Below are 20042 nucleotides of genomic sequence, written 5' to 3' on the forward strand. Positions count from 1 at the left end.
TACCAACGGTGGATGCTTGCAGTCCCATAAGTTGGATAAAAACTTCAAATGATGGAGCTCTTACCCTCAGTGCAGTAGCAAAGCTGTTTTTCAAGTTGGTAGCTATGCTCATCAGCAAAGGTTCCCTGCAGGTAATCATGGCCATCCCAGCAGTCAGGTTCCTCATCATGTGGTGAGCGGCCACACGCATCCGTGACTCCTCCGAATCCAGGGCAAAGTCCTTCCTGACTATCTGCTCACAGGTTGTCATGGCAATCTTGATGGATCTGTCAACCACCGGATGGACCAGGTCCTGCACTGCGCGCTCGATTGCCTGCCGCACACACTGCTTCAGCTGAGGGTGGGCTTGGAACAGCGGAATCTGCAGGGGATTAGGAAAGGTGAGAGAAAAAAGTACACTGGAATCCCACCTACTCTAGACACCTGCATTTTCTGAATGACTTACTGTCATAGCTTGTGCAGTACTAGCATGTTTCCCATGCAGCTATTACAGTATTTGATAAATCTGAAACCAGGACAAATTATTATTTTTCTAACCAAGTTGCAGCTGAGTAACAATGCAAAGATTGACTTTAGAGCTGAGCTGCTGACTGGACAAAAGGAGCTCAGAAGCTCCTTTTATACTTAAATCCTGATAGCTCCCACACCAGCTGAGATCTGCATCAACCCTGGCTGAAAGAATTCTTTTAGCTCTAAAACTTACCGTAGGATTTAAGGTAATGTGCGGAGCCAACCCTCCTAAAGAATACACATTGATGTCATGGTAACTGTACTGGGGCTGTGGAGGAACCGTGGCTGTACAAGTGGTGCTGGTAGCTGGAGTTGTAGAAGCAGCTGAAGAACACAAGCAGGTTTGAATTGAGACACTTTGAGAAAAGCAACTGCTTATAAAACAGGTATATAATTCTTATTTAAACCAGGAAATGACTCAGAAACAAAAGCTTTGCAGTTTGACCACGAAACCTCGTAAACCTACCAAGCAACTTTCAATTCTCTATTTACCTAATGATTAGATCCAAAGTAGCTTCAGTACATTTTAAGAGAGCTGTTTATTATGATAGTTTTAGCACCCAGTGTAGCATTAATAGGAAGGAGTCTAAGGAGTAGCTACACACACATAATAAAGAATTAGTCCTCATATAGCTTCCATTCCCTTCTCATCTCCAAACTATACACCTATTTCTTACAAAACTAAGTGCTCCCAAGCACTCAAGAATATTACAATAGCACGTGTAGCTTCATATTTTATTTCATGATAGCAAATTCTATCTTACTTTAAACAGCGCAGTTCTGGATTATATGAGATGTACTTACTAGTTGTTGTGATGGGTGGTAGCTCCTCTGGCTGCTTCACATCCTTCTTTGGAGCAGACAGCTGCTCATCCAGATTCTTCAGACGATCCTTATCTTTCAGGAGACTTCCAGGTTTCAGCTCATTGATGTCTAGTGCAAGATTCTTGCAGAGCACCTCGATCTCAAACTTCAGATTCAACTGCAAAACAACTCCAGTTTAGGTCATGTCACAAGGAAAATACAAAGCATCTACTGAGCCACTTGACTCCCAAGCTCCCCATTCTAATCCCACCCCTTTCAGAGACTAGTAATGACTTAGGATTAGACAACTATCTTGATGCTGACCTCATGGAGAAGAGTTTCATTCCAGAATTACCAAATGAAGCAATACCCAAGCAATCTCCCCATGCTAAAGCAGTCAGGAGGACTGCTCTAGTCCTTCACAACATCCTTCTTGACTAGTATGTCAATAAAACGTTACACTCTGAAGTTACAGAAAAAAATCCAGAAGTTTACCTTTAGATCATGTTCCTGATGTAGCTCAGCTAAAACATTCATAATGGCCATTGTCCATGGGTTTGGAGGTCTGAAGACCTACAAGAGAAAGAAGAGAGCAGTATTACAGAATCATGGAGATAATTTAGGACTGGAAAGGTTTGAAACACAAGCAGCTATGTGTGCATATAGCCATGGAAACCTTTATACAGCTGTGATTAGAATTGAATTTAGTATTTTAGTAGTAATTATTCCAGTAATTCAGTATAACTGGAAATACATTAGGAACCTAAGTGAAAAACTGGAAACACAATGACCCGGTCCTTCTTGAAAGATCAGTTCTACATCAAGCGGAACTGACAAACTGATCAGGATGAAACTGGGTGGGAGAAATGAAAAAAAAAAAAATCTAGGAATTAATATATCCTAGAACCTCTCCAATGACATCCTTCCATTTCTCAATAGAGTTCTGTTCAGGGATATCACAGTGCATTTCAGCTAACCCCACCTATTTGTGCTGCCAAAATGCATGGGCATGTACTTTCTCTCCAAACAAAACTCCTTTAACTTCATGCTTTTACATCTCTTTTCTTTCCCTCCATGGAATTAATTCAGTTTTCATTTTGTGACAAAAGCTGATTATTTCCTGCAATATTATGCCATTTGGGCAATAACTCTGTACAAAGACACTTACCACACTCCTGACACTGGATTCTAAGACTTTGGCAACAAATGGCACTACATAAAGCAATTCCTGCTGACCCTTAACATATGCTTCCAGTAGTAGCGACTTCACATCCAAATCCTGAAAAACAATGGATGTGGGAATGAGGGTGGAGGAAACAGCAAACACATTGCAAAGTTCAACTAATACACTGCTTCTTTTTCAGATACAGGCAAGGCTGAGTCAAGACAGCCCTTGAATTTTACAGACTGCTAAGCAGGACTTGCTTTTTGAACAAAGATTTACACATCTACATTTTTACATGGATGAACAAGCTTTTGCCAAAATAAATTTAGCTACTAACTTTTCTGATATAAAAAAAAAATATTTAGAAGTGTTAAATAACCAAGTCTGGAGTCATGCTTTGTACTTGGCACATAAAAGAGGCACCAGAAAGGTGGTAAGATTACCCAAATAGCCTATGTTAATGCATAACAGCATACCAATTCATGCCAAGGCAATCTGTAAAGACAGAAGCTCACCGTGTGCAAGATGGGCTTATTTTTAGCCATTGTTATCATTCCCAGCCAGTGACCAAGGTTCTTTAACAAGGAACGGTCTGAGAAGTTGGCTGCAGCTTTATCTGATGTCAATAGCACCTAGCAAAGGATAAAAAAAAGGCATCTTGAGCAACAAGTGTAAGATAACCAGACTCCAAACTAAAGCCAACAGTTGATCTGAATGAAGGCAAAGTTTTAGAACATTAAGTTCTGAGCTTCAGTCACATTACAGAGATACTTGAACAGCTTTCACTTCAAGGCAGCACCCTGTAAATCTGCACTGTAATGACTACAAAACTCCTTTCTTTAAAAGGATCAAAAGAAGAGGATTACACTTTTCCAGACCTTACCAATTACTCTGTTGAGACACTTACAACTACTCCCATAGCCAAGGGTAACTACTGCCTCATCACAGACCTGAAGGCTGCAGTTTAACCTTCCCGAGAAACCATCTCATTGTCACGTGAAAACATAAATCCTGTCATCATGTCATAAATCATAAAACAAGTATTCTGCTGTTAGTTCTGTTCCTGAACTTCAGAGGAGCATCAGCTGAACAGAGCAAGGTCAGCTGTATTCTCAAGAGTCAGGAGATGCTTTTGCACTACAGCGTAACCCATGGTGGTCAGGAAATTCCACCAACAGGTTTAAAAATAGTGCTTCTTTTACAAACTTGTTTCATCTGGTCATCATTACTGGGCTACTGCTTCCTCCTCCCACCCACATTACCTTGGCCCTCCAATAAATTTTGGCTTTAACACCCCCATTTTCTAAACACGCCCTTTCCCCCCTACTCCTCTTGGGCCAAAAGAGCAGACTGTGGTTTTCTATCTTCGTACTTTCCCCCACAGAAAACAACTAGACTGTGAGCAATTTTCCCCTGGGTGATAATTTGCAAACCTCACACAAATTTGAAGTCCACCTACGTAAATGAATTGAAAGGCAAATTTGCCCTCCTGCTACACCGTTTAAGTCTTTCGTACATTCCTAACTGTAAAGAATCCTGGTATTCCTAACGATAACCTGTAAGTTTAATGGTAAACTAGAAATTAGATTTTTGAATGATATTCTGTATTTGAGGATCAGCACCATATAAACAAACAGCATGAGGAGAACAGGACACTCCTGTGCTGTCTTTAGAAAACTTGTACTACTTACCTTGATATTTCTGTAGGTTTCATTTAGAACCATTTTATTAAATTCTGGATTCTTAAGTGTGTCAAGGAAGTTTGAATATAAGCTGTGAAAATTAGGCTCAATACTGACTCTTTTCATCACAAGATACTGTGATACCCAAGGCATGAACTCTTCTTTCACTGTTTCCTTCAATTCTTCCACCTGTGCTCAAACCAAAGACAAAGCACACCACAGAACAGATGAGAAGATTATCAAAACCTCCTGGGGTCAGCTCTGAGCAACACAGTTTATGGTCAATCAATTGCTTCTAAAACTAAGGCTGTTTTTCTAAAAGAAATAAATATTTGAAATCAGTGTCTCATTATCCAAAGATCTGGTCAACCAGTAAAGACTTAATCATGAAATCAACAAGGCATGACAATTCACCACTTCTTCACTTCCCAACTTTTTACCAGACAACTGGAAGTAAATGTTGTCACCTTACAAGTTCAAGTCATCCATTCACAAAACAGCACAGGTGGCAGCAGGACAGTACACCTCAACTAGTTCACAAAAATTCCCTTAATTTCTGCTTGAAATACCAGAGCTTAACCTTGCAACATGTAATGGTGTCTGGTCCATTTATGATGTGAATGTTTATTTAAGATTAAGAATAGGTATCTTTTACCCATCTCTCCTCTCCCCAGAAAATTTTATCTCTAAAGGTGTTTAAGCAGAAAGTGGTGGAACCTATAATTTCTTTACAGTGTGCTCCCTCCTGAAGTTTTTCAAGTTAGAATTTTGCAGAAGTATCACCAACCCACACTTAAATATATAAAAAAGGATGAAGAGTATAAAAATTATTTTTACTAGCATTCTTTCATACTTGCCTTCTGTGTCATATTTGACTGAGACAGATTATTGAAGATGAAAGCAATTTTTTCCTGGACATTCTCTGGAGGTTCCACAATTCTCTCTGTTTGATCTGTTGCTACTAACAGTGTATCAATGTTGGTAGTATTAATGGAAGGCTGGAGGGAGAACAAAAAGTTAAGCATAAATAATACCTAGAGGTGACATCAAAAGAAACTTTTGCTCTGTTCTGTCAGGCAAAAATAGAATTGAGCTTTATCAGGGGACATCTACTGTCTCAAATTCATTTTCAACAGCACTCTGAAGGAGCCAAGTGATTTTTTTTATCCTAAAAATGATGATCAATACACAGCAGAAGAATGCTGCTGCAGAAAAAGCCTCTACATGCACATATAATAGGTGCCACTGCAATGACACCCTTTGGGCCTTTAAACCTGTGTACAGTTATAGCTTGGAGAAAAATCACAAGACAATAGTGAGCAGCACTTAACACAGCAGGGAGCCTCCAGGAGCACTTAAGTGCTGATTTGGGAAGGAGAAATCCCAGGAATTCATTCTGAGACCAGCTTCTCATTCTGAGATGCCAGCTGAAGTCAACAGCATGTGACCTGGTCTCTTACAGCTGCAAGTCTGGATCCCAGGGCTTCAGCACCTGCTACATTGCAATTAAGGAAAAATGCAATGCAGTTTTAAGTATCAATCCTGACTGGAGTTTAAAATGGGAAAACAGATGCCTCAAAGTAACAAGTTTCTACATGATGTCATCAGGTGGGAAAGACATTAATAGCTACACTAGTGACTGTCCCCCCACACTTTCAGCTGCTTTTGGCTTTTGCCTCCTTTACAGAGAGCTATTCAAAGACAGTCCCAAGCAGAAAGACAGGCTCGACTTTCCAGTGCCTCAGCCACCACACAGAACAGCACTGCCCAGCCCCGGCATCCACTGGGACTGGAATATCAGTATGCCCCCAAAACTTTCTGTGCAATAGCCAATTCTATCTATCTGCCAACCCTGTAATAACCCTGACAAGCACTTCAGAGATGTTTATACAAGTGACCAAAGACGTGAAAAAACAAATGTAGTTAAAACTGTGATGCCAGATGTGCGCAGTAAGTGTTCCCAACTCCCAAGCAGAACAGCAGCTGCCAACTATTTTGAGAGTCCTGTTTCAAGTCATTAACAGAAATGATGGTTCTGTAATTGTTTTGATAATTACAGCCTCAAGAACATATTTCAACTTGACTCCAAAGTAATCAGGTAGTTTGATGATGAAAAACGCCTTCTCTCTACAAAAATGCTGGCCATATTTTAAAAGGCTATATGCTTTAAATCTAAAGTAAAGGTCACAGTCTGAAAATCTGTAGTACATAAATTAAAACAGATTCCGTCTGTATGTACTCAGTTGAGTACTCACCGGCACATCTTTCTTGAAGCTGACTCCAGTTGGTCGGGTGATTGTAATGGTTTTTGCAACAGTGGTGGTGGTTGAGGTGGTCACTATAGTGCTGACTTGGCCAGCAAGAGGAGCTTTTGCTGGAACCTGGGCCTGGGCCTGAGCCTGGGCAAGTGCAATACTTCCAGGGGTGGTGATTGAACCCTGCATCTTCACAGGAGGATCTCTGGATTGCTGTCCATATTCTATGTACTAAAACAGGGTGAACAAGCACAAACAAAATTTCACATGCAGCAACAGAACTACAGGCTGATTTTTAGCACGAGCACTATAAAGGTTTGCCAACAATCATTAAAATATTTGTCAGTCTTGACATAAAGGAATCTGTAAATACAACTATATACCCTGATAAAGCACAGCTTGTCACTATGGACTTTCTTGCTGCAGAGGAGCCTCAAGCTCTGCCTCCAGCCTCAACAAGCTGATGTCAAGCATCACAAGACTTAACATGCTTAATATTTTACAGAGCACTACCTAAAAAATCTCCATTCCTATCCCCCCAGGCCTAGAACAGCAGAACAAAAGAGGAGAAAGAGCCTAAGAGCAATGTGAGAGTACCAGGAAGCAGGCTACAACGCAGGTAAGAAGTCTTCTGCGAGGATTCCGACAGCCAGATAGAATAGTCTGAAGCCCATCATTAATAACCAAAACCATGGTTCAGAAATAGCCAACTTTTAGACATTACTTCTTCTGAAATAGTTCCATAGTAGAAAATTAGTTTCTTCCCCACTGCTATATATTTCCTCAGAAACTGCAAACATCAGGCTGTCATTTAAGGGGTAGAGTCTGAAAGCTGTTAGTGAAACCAAGTCTGCTATTGGACTTTGCAGCTTCAGGTGTGAGCCTCTACCTTAATGGTGGAGCTGAACACTTTTCCTTATTTAGCTCATGCTCTTAAGCTCTGCCACTGGCATTAGTTTTTCTGTATTTTTACCAAAAAAAGCATATCCAAGGCAGACACCATGTGATGAACACTGTTTTGGACAACAAGGTATTCCCATAGCTCTTATCAGACATTCAGAAAAGAATTTTTTCCTGGATTATTTTATCAGGTCTAAGTATGAAACTGTATAAACCCAGCTGAATGACCTCTATTTTAGATTAAAACTCCAGATCTTTAAGGGACTGGAATATAAATCCACCAATGCACTTTAAAACCCTCATGCATGGACATGTGCATTGGTTGACCATGCAGTTATATGCAGGTAGCTATTGCAACATAAACAACCCAAACAGATTTATTTATTACAGATTTATGGAAGCAACTTCACCTGCCTATTCTATCCCAGAGCAAAACCTTTAAGAAAAGGCATTTGATTCTGTGGATGTACATGGTCTAAAATCACCCCAGATGAGACTGCTTTTCCAAAGGAACCAGAAATTTGCTCTAAAGAATTTAACATCATAGAAAGTTAGTGCTGCTTACAAACACACTCACCTCCTGTAAATGATGTGGGAACTGTATAAAGTGACTAATAGAAGCCAAGTGCTGACAATACTGGGGATAGTCCTTCAATCTGTCAGACAAAACATGCATTGGTCAGAAGCATAAGCACACATCAGAAACAGTATTGGAAAGAAACAAGTATCAGGTATGTCATTCTCACACTGCACCACAGAATTACTTCTGGACTCCTCACAGCAGACGTGCTCTAAACAAAGCACTTCCTACAGAGTATTTTTTGTTGCAAAACCTATTTAAAATGAATTAATTTAACCTTACAGCAAAAGATTTATTCACAGCAAGTCACCTTTTCCTGTATCTCTATACTTCTGACATAATTGCATTTATATTCAGTGTTTGCAACAAGATTACTGATTAAGTAATTTGTAGTCTGGCATATTTTGAGCAGCAAACCAGAGCACACCTCACACCCAGAATCTTCTCTATCTGCAATTCATTAGAAGTTCTGAGAAAGAACTTTTTCTGAGATTATTTAGCCGTACTTTTCTGCATAAAAGCAAAGTTCTAGAGCTTAGCTCCCAGTCAGTCCTTCAGTAATGAACAGTGCAAATGGCACCCCACTGAAAAGCAATGAGAAGAGTAATTAGTCACCCCATTTCTAAAAAACTGTTAGTTACTTCATCTAACTCTTCACTGATTTTTATAGCGTCTAAGTATACACGTAACACAGTGAACATTTTAATTTTAAAAGGTTACCCTTTAACTAGCACATTCACAAATTTTGTTTCAAGTCAGTGTATCTTTGAAGAACTCCCAAAGTTGAGATGCAACCTTGCACTCTATGATTAGAGCAGGTTCAAGGTTCACAAGACAATACACTATTAGAAGTGTAGCAAAACCCACACTCACCTATTTTTAAATCTATCTAGTGCAGCAATACCAAAATAGTACATTTTGGATGCAAAAGGCTTTCGTAAGGCTTCAAGAACATAGCGCAGGGCCAGGCCCAATGCCATATAAGTAACCAGTCCTTTCTCTATGATGCCCCCGAAGAGACACGCTGTTATGTGCAGCTCTTTATCTGGGTACTGGGGAAAGAAACGATATTCCTCAAACAAGTTCCTCAGCATACAGTTAAACACTTCTCGTTCCCGTTTAATGTTGGAGTCCTTAAACCTCTGCAGCATTTCCAAGACCTGCAAAGAAATTGGAAATTGTTACCAACGGATTTGCTTTATTTCAGCCCTTTCCCATCATGTTTCATGAGTGTTTGCAACTACTAAGGTGCATTGTGCTACCACAACCACAAAGTAACTGCTTCATTTTAGCCAGCAGACAGACACTACATTACTACAACCAGCTTCCTCTTCAGACTTTAGTTCTCTTTTAAGCAACTGTCTTCACACAGAACTTTTTTTGTGGCCGCTTACTCCATTGCTTTTTAATTAGAAAAACAAAAATTAATGTTGTGTCTTCCATAATTTATAACTGTGCAAATATATGAAAGTAAATTTGAAGTACTTCAAAGAGTAAGTACATCAGACCAATAATTACTCTCATAGAGACTAACAAAAATAATTATCAAAAGCTCAGAAGGTAGAACTTGGGACACTTTTACATATCTGGATCTTGTAGTCATTTTTAGTTTAAAACCAAATACATTTAAGATAATTTATACAGACTATTTAAAGACACTCTTTAGCACTTATTTTCAACAGAAAAGCTTCCCCCTACACTGAATCCTTCACACTTAGCAGCATTTTAGGAGTGTTAATGAGACATCTGAAGTCTTCAGTCCGAAGAAGTAAAAGCTGAATTTTACTGTGAAAACAACTTCAACCAAACAAAAAAGCAATGCTGAAAGCAATGCCACGAGCCCTGTATTATTTTCAACTAAAACTAATACATGAAGGAATAATTATGATTCACTTTACTGCAAGTCTCTGGACAGGTGCTGTAAGGGCTGCAGAAGGGAACTCACCTCATCCACAGACATGGTTGGGTGTGGTGGATGGTTGTAAATACGCTGGAAGTAACTGTTTGCCTCATCATCTATTTCCTTGCTAAAGTGCTGATTAGCCTCTGGCCACACCTGAGATAAGTCAGCTGTTAAAAAAAGAGAACAGGTATCATGCTCAGGACAACTTCAGACACTCAGGATTTCATCTAGTCCTTTTCAACTCTTCCACCAATCTAAACAGAACTGCTAGTTCTTCTGAAAAGCAAGATATTGAACCTTCCCAGTAGACAGGAATTGCTATTTAAAAATCTGTTTTCAATATGCTATATTTATTAAAAAAAACTGCATCCTAAGATAGCATTAACCTCACAATGCCCTACTCCTAGAACCCAGAGCATCCCAAGCTGACCTCAGCTGACAACTAAATAAGTGAATGCAGAACAGACTAGAATAAAGCATGCTACACAACACTAACATGCACACAAACTTGCACACAAACTTTCAGGCCAGCCAGTGAGCTTCCAACAAGTTTATATTGAATGTTCAAGACCCAGAATATAAACCAATGGTGATTACAGCCCCCTCCACTGTACATCTGTACAGATAGGTAACTTTGCTGTTATTGCATATGGCTTCTTTGATAGCTCCTCCATAACGGCAATGTGGAAGGTTTAGCATATGGCTGTGGTTCCTGACCATTTGACTGCTTCAGCACCTCACTGTGAGCATGCTGCAGAGGCATAAATGAGTTAAGGATAATGGCTTAATGTCAAGAATCAAATTATTCCTTCCAAAAACTACCTTTCCAATAACTTTTGTCTGTCTTATTTGTATCCAATGTTGCAGTCTATTTCACTGCCTCACCTGTCAAGTTCTCTGCTGCAATAGGACCTCACCCATGTTTCACCTTGTTACGGACAAAACAAAAAACACCCTGGTACCAGGCACATACAATTCTCTGTCAAGAGCATGACAACACTTTTGTTCAAAACACAGCACAGCAGAAAAAGGACAGAAACACACTATTCATGCAAATCCATAACAAAATATATCTTTATGCTAACAGTTTGTTGTTTTTTTTTTAAAACACCCCCCCCAGCCACTTGGCAAGCTCTTAGGATACAAGTTTAGAAGCACCTTTTTCAGACTAATATATTACAAGAGCCACACTTCCAACATTTACCACCTACAGATCTTCCCCTGAAGGAAACACAGAAAACTGCAGACCACAGTCACACTTCACAGCCACAGACAACACTACCACTTACAAGGTTTCATCTTACTCTGCTGGAATGTAGGCTGGTTCAGTCCAGACGTGCTCAGCTTCCTTTGCACGAATGGGTCATTGTTCACCGCAGGAAGGCCAAGGGCTCCAGTTCCTATGCCAGTCAGGCTACCCGTAGTAAGACCACCTACTGAAAAGCAAACCTGTAGTAAGACCACTTACTCCAAGCAAGCAATTGGTCATCTCAGTTATACCCTCAGAGTATCCAATTACCACTCCTCCCAGCCCGTGTCGTTTCCAAAAACTCAGAGCTTTATAGCCTCATGCAGTTTTAACATAAGCAGTTCTTCATCTCTGTCCCAACCTAAAATAATGCTGCTATATTTGTCATAACACTCATCCTCTTGACTCAAACTTTTTACCTATTGCAGCTGCAACACTATGAAGTGCTGTTTCAGCAATGACCCAGGAGTGAGGACTCCTCACTCCATATCAGAGCATCCCATATGACACAGCTGTTTGTCCAGTGTGACTTCCCACCCTTAAAGGGAAGGGAGCACCCAATCCACCCTTAAGGGGTGGGCTGTCACATTCAGTATTTCCAACCACAGTAGTAACAGTGCCTTAGCTGTGCCATGTCAAAAACAAACCACTCCACCCCAACAGCAGTACCTGGAAGCTGTGAAGAGAGTCCTCCAATGCCACTGAAACCCGTTGTCTGGTTTTGGGTGGAAAGAGGCGGGAACGCTTTTGCTGGTGACTGAGGAGTACTGAAAGCAGAGCCCAAGTTTGGAGGGAAGCCTTGCATGCTCTGGGTGTGAGGAGCAGCTGAGCCACCTAAACTAAGAGAGGCCATTCCTGCGAGCGAGTCGATCTGAATGAAGAAAGGAAGATTATAGAGACATCCATAAACCACAATCCAGATGATTTTTGGCATGTTTTGTACAAAGACGGCTATGTATCAAAACATTTCTGAGAAAAGCTCTTCTGCATGGTTACTGTAAATTCTGAAGTCATCCAGATCACCCCAAAAGATCAGTTGGTCTACAGAATACACTTTTATTTTTCTTCTGCAATCCCATGAAATCCTATTCTCTCATAGGTTTTATAGAAAGTTTGATTGTTCCATAGTCTGTAGTTAAGTGTAACGCAAGAATAAATGCTTACAATAAGTAGCATTTACTTCTACTTGCAGATTTTCATACTCAAGTAGTTTATGCCCTGCAGTCTGCAACCTCACACCCCACCTCAAGTCGTGCAAAGCTATTTCATTTCAAACAAAAGTATTTTTGACTGTCTGAAGGATCCTACTATGCCAAATTTTCACACCTAAATACCTTAACGAAGTCTTCAATAAAAAGCATTAAGACCTGGTTCACGAATAGGAGGGAAGACAATAGTATGCCAAAGCAGTAAGTTAAGGAACTGACTAGGAACAGCAGAAAATGGTACTATCTACCCACAAGACAACATGACTACAGACTAAAAATTGCTGCTGTTTGTTCATATGAGTTATATGTAGCAGGTTGCCAAGATATTTGGTACATCTGATAAGCAACTTCAATAAAGCAACAATTCACAAGAAAACCACTCTCTGGGTTTAGTTTACATAATTTACTGACAATTCAGTCATTCTTAAATGCTGAATTGCCACTATTTCATGTGAAATACTTTTCACCACCTAAAAATCTGCCATTGAATGTAACTGCTAGAAGCAAAACCTGTCTGTAATGTGTTGCTCCCAGAGGAGGAAGGGATGATGAGTGGCAGGGATTAACTGAAATGTACCTTGTTTTTAAAAGAGCAGTTCAGTTGAGAGCTGAAGAGCCCCAGTTATAACAAGTCCTTATGCTCTAGCACTGTGGCTTGGCCCGTGAAGCTACAAACAAGACACATCAGGTTCAAAGGCAGTGCTTAATTCTCAGAAGTCCTAGTAAATTTTAGCACTTTAAACGAAAGCCTCAGTTACTTTAAATAAACCAAATATCTGTCCCTCCTCAGTGCTCCCATCCTATAATACTCCACAGCTACTTCTTACAGACATCACTGAAGTGAAAGACAGTTCTGAACTACATCCTTCAGACATATTCTCTAGTTACAAGCAAGCTACCAAGACATGCAAGCACAAAACTACGTGAGCCAGATGATGTTTGACTTAGTCCTGCAGAAAGAGCTCAACTAGTACAGCAGAACTAGCACTAAATTAACACCACCTTCTGAAAAATGCAGCATGTGATTGTTCTACCTGCACAGGAGAGATGGCATCCAAGCTGCTGGCACTGGGAGGGCGTCCTTTGGGCATCACTCCAGGCGGGGGCTGTCGAGCCTTGTTCATGACATTACTGCAGTTGGCTACCATGGTGAGGATCGTCTCTGACAGCTCCTGAGAAACACTCCTGGGATGCAGAAGCACGACAGTAAGCCATGTAACATTCACAAAAATAAGGCCCTTAACTTATTTGATTTTCCTAGAGAAATTGAAGCCAGATTTCACAAATGAAGCTGCAAAACAACCCCAGCAAAAGCTACATTTTGTGACTAGAAAAACTTGCCTTAGATCATCTCCCAAGAGAAACAGCTATATTTAAAATAGAAAAGTTTACACTGTAGTTCTACAACAATCTCCAATAGCCTATTCCCTTGTTTTTGATGATTCAATAACTCCTTTACAGTTACCCCAGCAAGTAAGGTCTTACAGAAGGCTGGGATATGTACCTACATGGCTCTAACAGGTTCTTGGAACAGCCTTCATCTGCAGTTGTCCAAGTTATGGGTTATATAACACCTTAGCCTCATGAATTAAAACATGGATACTGGTGCTGCGATCAATCCCTTGTTCCAATCTGCCCATCAAGGCTTCTTCCTGTACCCAAACTTCACCATTTATGGTTTTTCTCATTCTGAATCTCATTACACACAAGGTCCCTCTAAAAGATGATATATACAGGCCATGTACTCACAGACAAAAAAAGAGGTAAATACCACCACCTGCTTCACTAAAACTCATCTGTCTACAGACTGAAAGACGTGCTTCACACACTGGCACTAAACCCAAACAGTGACAGGAAATTTAACTATTTAAGGAAAATATAATCAAAATCCATCAGAAAACTCAGAGTTATTGCACAACCCAGAGCAGTCAGTTCCTCTTTCCATGTCTGACTGCCAGGTTCCCAAACTGGAAGGAAAGCCAGCTCTGTTGCTGACTTACCTAACACAGACATAATAACAGAACACTGACATTTTCCTTTTGGAAAAAAACAGCCAATTATTTAGACTTTCCTGAACTTCAGTTATACCTCTTCGGTGAAGATAGCTAAAGCTGCAGATTTTTTTCCTGTAATGTGCAACTATCCTAATACAGCTTTGTTGTTCTCTTAACCTTGCCTGAAGATTCCTCATTTCAACTCAATTTTCATAAGCTTTTACTGCTCAACTCTTGGGATGAGGGGAAAAAGAACAAAGGAACCATCCTGGTGATTAAGGCAGAGGAATCGAAGATTAGCCTTTAGCTTTGGCAAGTGTCCTGTTATGGGACACACAGAACTAGTTAAGGACTTCCAGCTACTCTCCAAAGCCAGTGATACACTATGCAGTGTGGGGAAAATCCCACCCATGAGAGATGGTCATCTGGGGAGGTAGCATGGGTGACCAGGTTTATATAAAGGGCAATGGACATGTTAGTATCTGTTCCACAAGCTGGCTCCTTCACACTCTTTTAACATCCTCTCACCAGAGCCTTGTTTCAAAGATTTCAAAACGAATGGGCTTGAGGGGAATGTACAAAAATGCAATCAGAAATCTACCTTCAAAAACCCCAAAGATATTTCTTTTTCAGAAGGTGCAACCAGACCTGAAGACAGACCTCTGAAGTTGGCATACAACAGACTCAGTACCTACCGTATGTATTTGCCCTCACCCCAACGCCACAATGGAGAAATCTCAACATTTAAATGTATGCATGACCAACTGAAATGCACCACAGGATTTTTTCTGATGCAAGAGCCATTTCAAGACCATACAGCACTTCAGTTAGCCATGGAATGGGTCAGGGGAGCCTACAGTTCACATGTGGTTACCAGCCTCAGTCTTTTCCCTCCTCCTTTCTTGGGGGTTAAGTTTGCAGTCTTTATGCTTAAATACTACAACATGCTTTTGCAAAACAAACTCCAACCAGCCGTAGATAGATAACATGGCAGCCCAGAATGAGCACAAAACCAGATTTACAGTCCCTGAGCTGGGTATTTATGGTCACTGGTTAAGCCATTTGCGCTTTGGAGCAAACCACAAATGTTTTGTCTCACCATCCAGGCAGACTGAAGGTTAACTTTTTTATCATGTCAAGAGAGACACTGCTGGATCAAGTTGCAAACACAGTATTTTTAGATAGCACAGAACTGCAGGTTTTCTAGAAAAAAAAACAACCAAAAAACCCAACAAAACCAAAACCCACAAGAAACCCCAGTCTTCATTTCTGGCAAATGAAGTTGGTGGGCTGAGAGCCAGGGACCAGAGTCTAGAGCAACAAAACTGTCACTGTTAGAGAAGTTCCAGCTTGCTGGAATCGCATGTTCATTTCCCTTACTCTTTTCTTCCCCCCTCAAACACGTTCTTACAAAGCAGGAACAAGGCTTTCCATTCCTGAGGCACAGGTATACAGAAGCCTCTTCCCTACTTGAGAAAGGACTGAGAAGAAATGACCATTCCCCACACTGACATACTTGGACCATGCAGGACATGACTGTGTGGAGAAGGCACTGCTGCCCCTCTCAACTCACTGCAGCTCCACGAGGAAAGGACTTCTCACAAGCAGCTTGTTAATAAATTACATGGTTGGTCAGCCTGTGGTGCCTGCAACCAAGTCTGACTTCATTGTAAAAACACTCAGTAACAGAAGGAACGCTTATTTCTTACTGAAGACTCACTGTTACATGATGCCACAACTGCAGTGCTCACCAGTGATAAACAAGCTGCACCAAAAATAAGTTTTAGAACATGCAGGGACCTGGTGGCTAAAAAAAAAGCATCTCCCAGGTCACAAAACAAGACAAGAACTAACTAAAGCCTAATTAAAGAGCAGGCTCCAAAATCAACAGATTTAGGAGATGGCAGGCTTCAGCTGATGAAGTGCAACTACCCTCCCAAATGTATTTCATATTAATGTGATTTTAACCTTCTAGTCTCTGCAATGCCTGCTTCCATTCATGACTGAAACCTAAGCTAATCAAAGCAATTGCTTCATGAAAGAAATCCAAGCTTTTTCATTCTAAAGCTCAAAGAGAATAACTAATGGAAAATGACTGCAAGTAGGTCACATTCTTGTATAAAAGGGAATAAAAGTAACTATAAAAAGAAACCAAGGGCTGTGAGAATTGTGCCAGTAGAGAACTAGTGGCGTTTGGAATTAATGGAATAAATAAAACTCAGTAACACATTAAAATTCAGAACACAATGACATTAGATGTAATTCAAATCTACAGTTAACTATTAAATCTCTAAAACAGACACTGCAGCATGCAAAATAAGGAATATAAGTTCATTTGTGAACTACAGCCTCAAAAGATGCACTTTGACTTGAAAATTAAGAGCTATCTCTTCAGACCAAAACATGTGCCAGACTATTTTATTTCAGAAACAGCATTTGAACTTCAATTGCACAGGTTCCAGCAGAAAACAGGAGAATCCCTTCTTCTAAACTCTTACAGGTACCTCAGATTCCCTTTCAGTTCCAATACTCGTGACCAAATCTATGTTGGTATAATTTCCTACTATCTACATGAGAGCCATGAATCATCCTGGGTACCTTTAAAAATGTTTTTTATCTCTTTCAAGACCACACTGACTAAGCCAAAGGAGAAAGCATAAACCTCAGATTAGGTTACACACACTTGGACGTGCCAGCCTCATGTGGTGCCAAAATGTAGCAGCAAAACAAGCCCCATCCCAGCTTCCAGTCACCCAGGCTCACACACTGCAGTACACTGCCTCTTGTTAACCCTGAAATATTGCTGCAGTTCAACACCACCTTGATCTGACAGCATTAAGAAACAACACCACAAATGTTTTCAGTCACATTTACTATGTTTGTACATAGCATTTAAAGACTGATTTTTCCAAGTTCAGTTTCCATCAGCCCTTCTGTATTCTACCCCTGCCTCCAGCAGCTCTCAAATCCAAACCCTTTTCTTCTGACTTTGGTGAAACAATCTGATCTGCAGAAGATGTTCAGTATTTTCCATCTTTGACTACCTTGAGTGTCTCTCAAAGACAACAGAAGTTACACATGTCTAGTTTCAGTCTCAGTTACATTACAATCACCACTCCCCACTTTTCTCCCATACATAAGGACAGCATGAGTCCTTTGTGCTAAAGCAGTTACCACACAGTTGGTTAACACAATCACAAAATTCATTGTAAAGGCCACTGTTTTCCAAGATGCTGTCCCATTCTGTAGCCATGGCCTGGTTTCCTTTGTCTGAATTGCAGCTCTCAATCTATCTAGTCATTAACAACAGATTATCTGATTAACCAGACAGCCACCAGTCACCAAGATCAGCTCACCTGGTTTGATGATAAAGACATACTCAAGCTCTTGTGATCTAGCCTACAACAGAAGTTTCAATGCAAAACAAAATGTACTACAACATCTATCCCTGCAAGTTTATACACTCTCATTAACCCCATTCTCCACGTGAAATTCCAAACCAGCTGTGACCATGTGCCAGAAGGTGAGCTGCAAACAGACTACACTTTCAGCATAAGCAATATAATTCTTACCCAGCACAAGCTTGCAGACAGGCCAACATAGTTGCCAAGGTTTCTGGAGGAAGCTGAGCACTTTTGGGCTGATCTTTCTCTGGAGCAAGGCCACCAAGGATAGATGGACATCTTCTCTTTAAGAAAGTCATACAGGCCTGGATGAAAGGTTCCTGAGGAAAAAATGTTGCTTTAATCTCCCAAACTACATCCAAGACACTATTTCAAACTTGGCAATTGCACCATGGAGAGAATTCCACTAAGCTACTATAGTTCAGTGAAAACATTGAACTATCAGACTATGGACACTTTTAATAACTTTAAAGCTACTTAGAAAATTGTTAAAGTGACTTAAGTTAGTCACTGTAGAGAGTGCAAAAATAAAGAGAAAAATCCTGCTTTACCCCATGCTCCCGAATTTTATCTGTGAGCCATTTGTCAAGTTTGAGGTATTCCCGTCGAGAGGCAAGTGCAGCAAGGTCAATAACAAAGGCAAATGGAGTACCATTTAGCAGCATTGACAAGGCCTAAAGAAAGAAAATCAGAAGACTACTAGTGAAGACACACAGATACTGTTTCTCCTTTCCTTTCTTTCTAGCTCCCATACACATTTTAGTAAATAAGTCTTATTATGACATGCTGCTATGCTATCTTTGTCAACAAAGATTGGTACTATTAACTTCACTTACAGCTTGCTTGTGAGACAAATAAGCAAGAGCTCTGATTTGAATCATAACTTCACCTTCTTTAAAGTGACCTTGTGCTGACAGTTTTAAATTCCTCTGTGCTATCAAAAACCACCAGCAAGTGGTCAAGAGCTACCAAATTGATATTGCTACAAAGTTAAGGAAAAGAACCTAGCATTTTCCTGCAAACAGACCTCAACCACTTCAGAGATACCTGGTATATATCTACTCCAAGAGGTTATCTCTGAACACTGAATTGCTACAACAAAACAGACTTCAAGCAGCAGCTTGCACCCTTGCATGTTGAGACATGCAACTATTTTGCATCTAACTTCAGGAAGCAAAAAAGGTCTCAAAGAAGTTAGTCACAACTTCCACTCTTTTGTCAATATATAAAATCTAAAAAATAGTAGCATTCTCAAAAAATCCTCATTCCATTAAGTTTAGCATTGCCACCTTCACACAAACATCTGATATCTTCTACGTTCTCATTTCAGTAATATTCAATCTTAAAACAGACAAAGCTCTTCCTGGATTCACACTACATTCACATAGAAAGCAGTTCTGTTGTGCTGCTTCTCAAGGTACTTGTCAGCTAAGCCACAATAACCAGCCCCATTGTAAATACCAATAAAATGTCTTGGGCTCACAATAGGACAGGCTGGAAGCAACTGTAGTCAGATACAACAACTCAGCTGAAGACTACTTTAAGTCACATGAATATAGGCTTTTTTTTAAAGATGAGGGATAGCAGCCAATTCTGAAATGAATTCAGATGTGCCTAAACAATGTAATCCTTACTAAATCAGTCCAAATTAAGCTTAGCTTTCCTTAAAAGATAAGCAAGTCTGCGTGAGACACCAGACCAAAAAACAAAAGGCAATATTTTAGCAAAACTCACCTTCAAGTCTTGCGCCACATCAAGAATACGTGACAATTTTGCCTGGTCATACTGCTCCCCTCTCATGTACCATTCTGCCATGGCATGCATGATAAGCTGACGAATTGAAGGAGACTGACCCTGAGGAGAATTAAATTAGGGTTGTACTTCATGATTCTAGGAACAGGATCAATTATGTGAACATTCAACAGGGTATTTCACAACTAAAAAGCTTAACATATAAACATATTTACTCTTTAGCTTCAGAATTTGCTTCTGATTTGAGCTCTTTCTATGCAAAAACAAACTATCCAGGAGATACAAGTAAAGGATGTAGCTAACTGCAAACGATAGCTACATGCCACCTCTTTCCTACCACTGTCCAGGACCAATTCCTCTCTATCATAACTAAGTCACTGCTAGACCACATAAATATTTACTAAATGTTATGCCAGATATGATGTCCTGAAGTGAAAATTCAGTACACCTTAAAAAGGAAAACACAGTATCTAGCTCTTTGCTCATACAGGGGCAATTTCAAAATATAACACAAGTAAGATTTTTATGGCAGCAAGCGTTTTGTTTAAAGGCAAAGTATCATGGAATGGCACCATCTCCCTGATCTGAGACGTACCCTGTGGAAAAATTGCCTCTTCTGCCATTTCAAGATTTCAT

The 20042-nt window shown here is 40.2% G+C and overlaps 1 protein-coding gene and 2 non-coding genes across 12 annotated transcripts in view; all 3 read right to left on the minus strand.

Annotated features, from left to right (window-relative positions):
• Positions 1-20042, minus strand: part of CNOT1 (CCR4-NOT transcription complex subunit 1) — a 54764-nt gene that overhangs the window by 14889 nt on the left and 19833 nt on the right. For 4 of the 10 annotated variants that reach the window (XM_066327714.1, XM_066327722.1, XM_066327718.1 and 1 more), the window contains 18 exons: positions 19389-19508; positions 18206-18328; positions 17823-17974; positions 13291-13441; positions 11718-11919; positions 11089-11235; positions 9842-9966; positions 8770-9056; positions 7894-7972; positions 6417-6647; positions 5019-5159; positions 4171-4350; positions 2995-3111; positions 2483-2593; positions 1810-1887; positions 1315-1492; positions 704-834; positions 65-361 (listed from right to left, as the gene is read on the minus strand). In XM_066327714.1, coding sequence (XP_066183811.1) covers positions 65-361; positions 704-834; positions 1315-1492; positions 1810-1887; positions 2483-2593; positions 2995-3111; positions 4171-4350; positions 5019-5159; positions 6417-6647; positions 7894-7972; positions 8770-9056; positions 9842-9966; positions 11089-11235; positions 11718-11919; positions 13291-13441; positions 17823-17974; positions 18206-18328; positions 19389-19508 — 2850 coding nt within the window. The remainder of the gene's footprint in view (positions 1-64; positions 362-703; positions 835-1314; positions 1493-1809; positions 1888-2482; positions 2594-2994; positions 3112-4170; positions 4351-5018; positions 5160-6416; positions 6648-7893; positions 7973-8769; positions 9057-9841; positions 9967-11088; positions 11236-11717; positions 11920-13290; positions 13442-17822; positions 17975-18205; positions 18329-19388; positions 19509-20042) is intronic. The other 6 variants (XM_066327723.1, XM_066327717.1, XM_066327720.1 and 3 more) reach the window with 3 other exon arrangements.
• On the minus strand, positions 3535-3673 carry LOC136366741 (small nucleolar RNA SNORA46). The gene has a single exon (XR_010744563.1). It is a non-coding gene; the product is annotated as a small nucleolar RNA SNORA46 (small nucleolar RNA).
• On the minus strand, positions 12826-12961 carry LOC136366744 (small nucleolar RNA SNORA50). The gene has a single exon (XR_010744565.1). It is a non-coding gene; the product is annotated as a small nucleolar RNA SNORA50 (small nucleolar RNA).

This window comes from Sylvia atricapilla, chromosome 12, assembly GCF_009819655.1.
Source record: "Sylvia atricapilla isolate bSylAtr1 chromosome 12, bSylAtr1.pri, whole genome shotgun sequence".
In the NCBI taxonomy this organism is placed as follows: Eukaryota; Metazoa; Chordata; class Aves; order Passeriformes; family Sylviidae; genus Sylvia; species Sylvia atricapilla.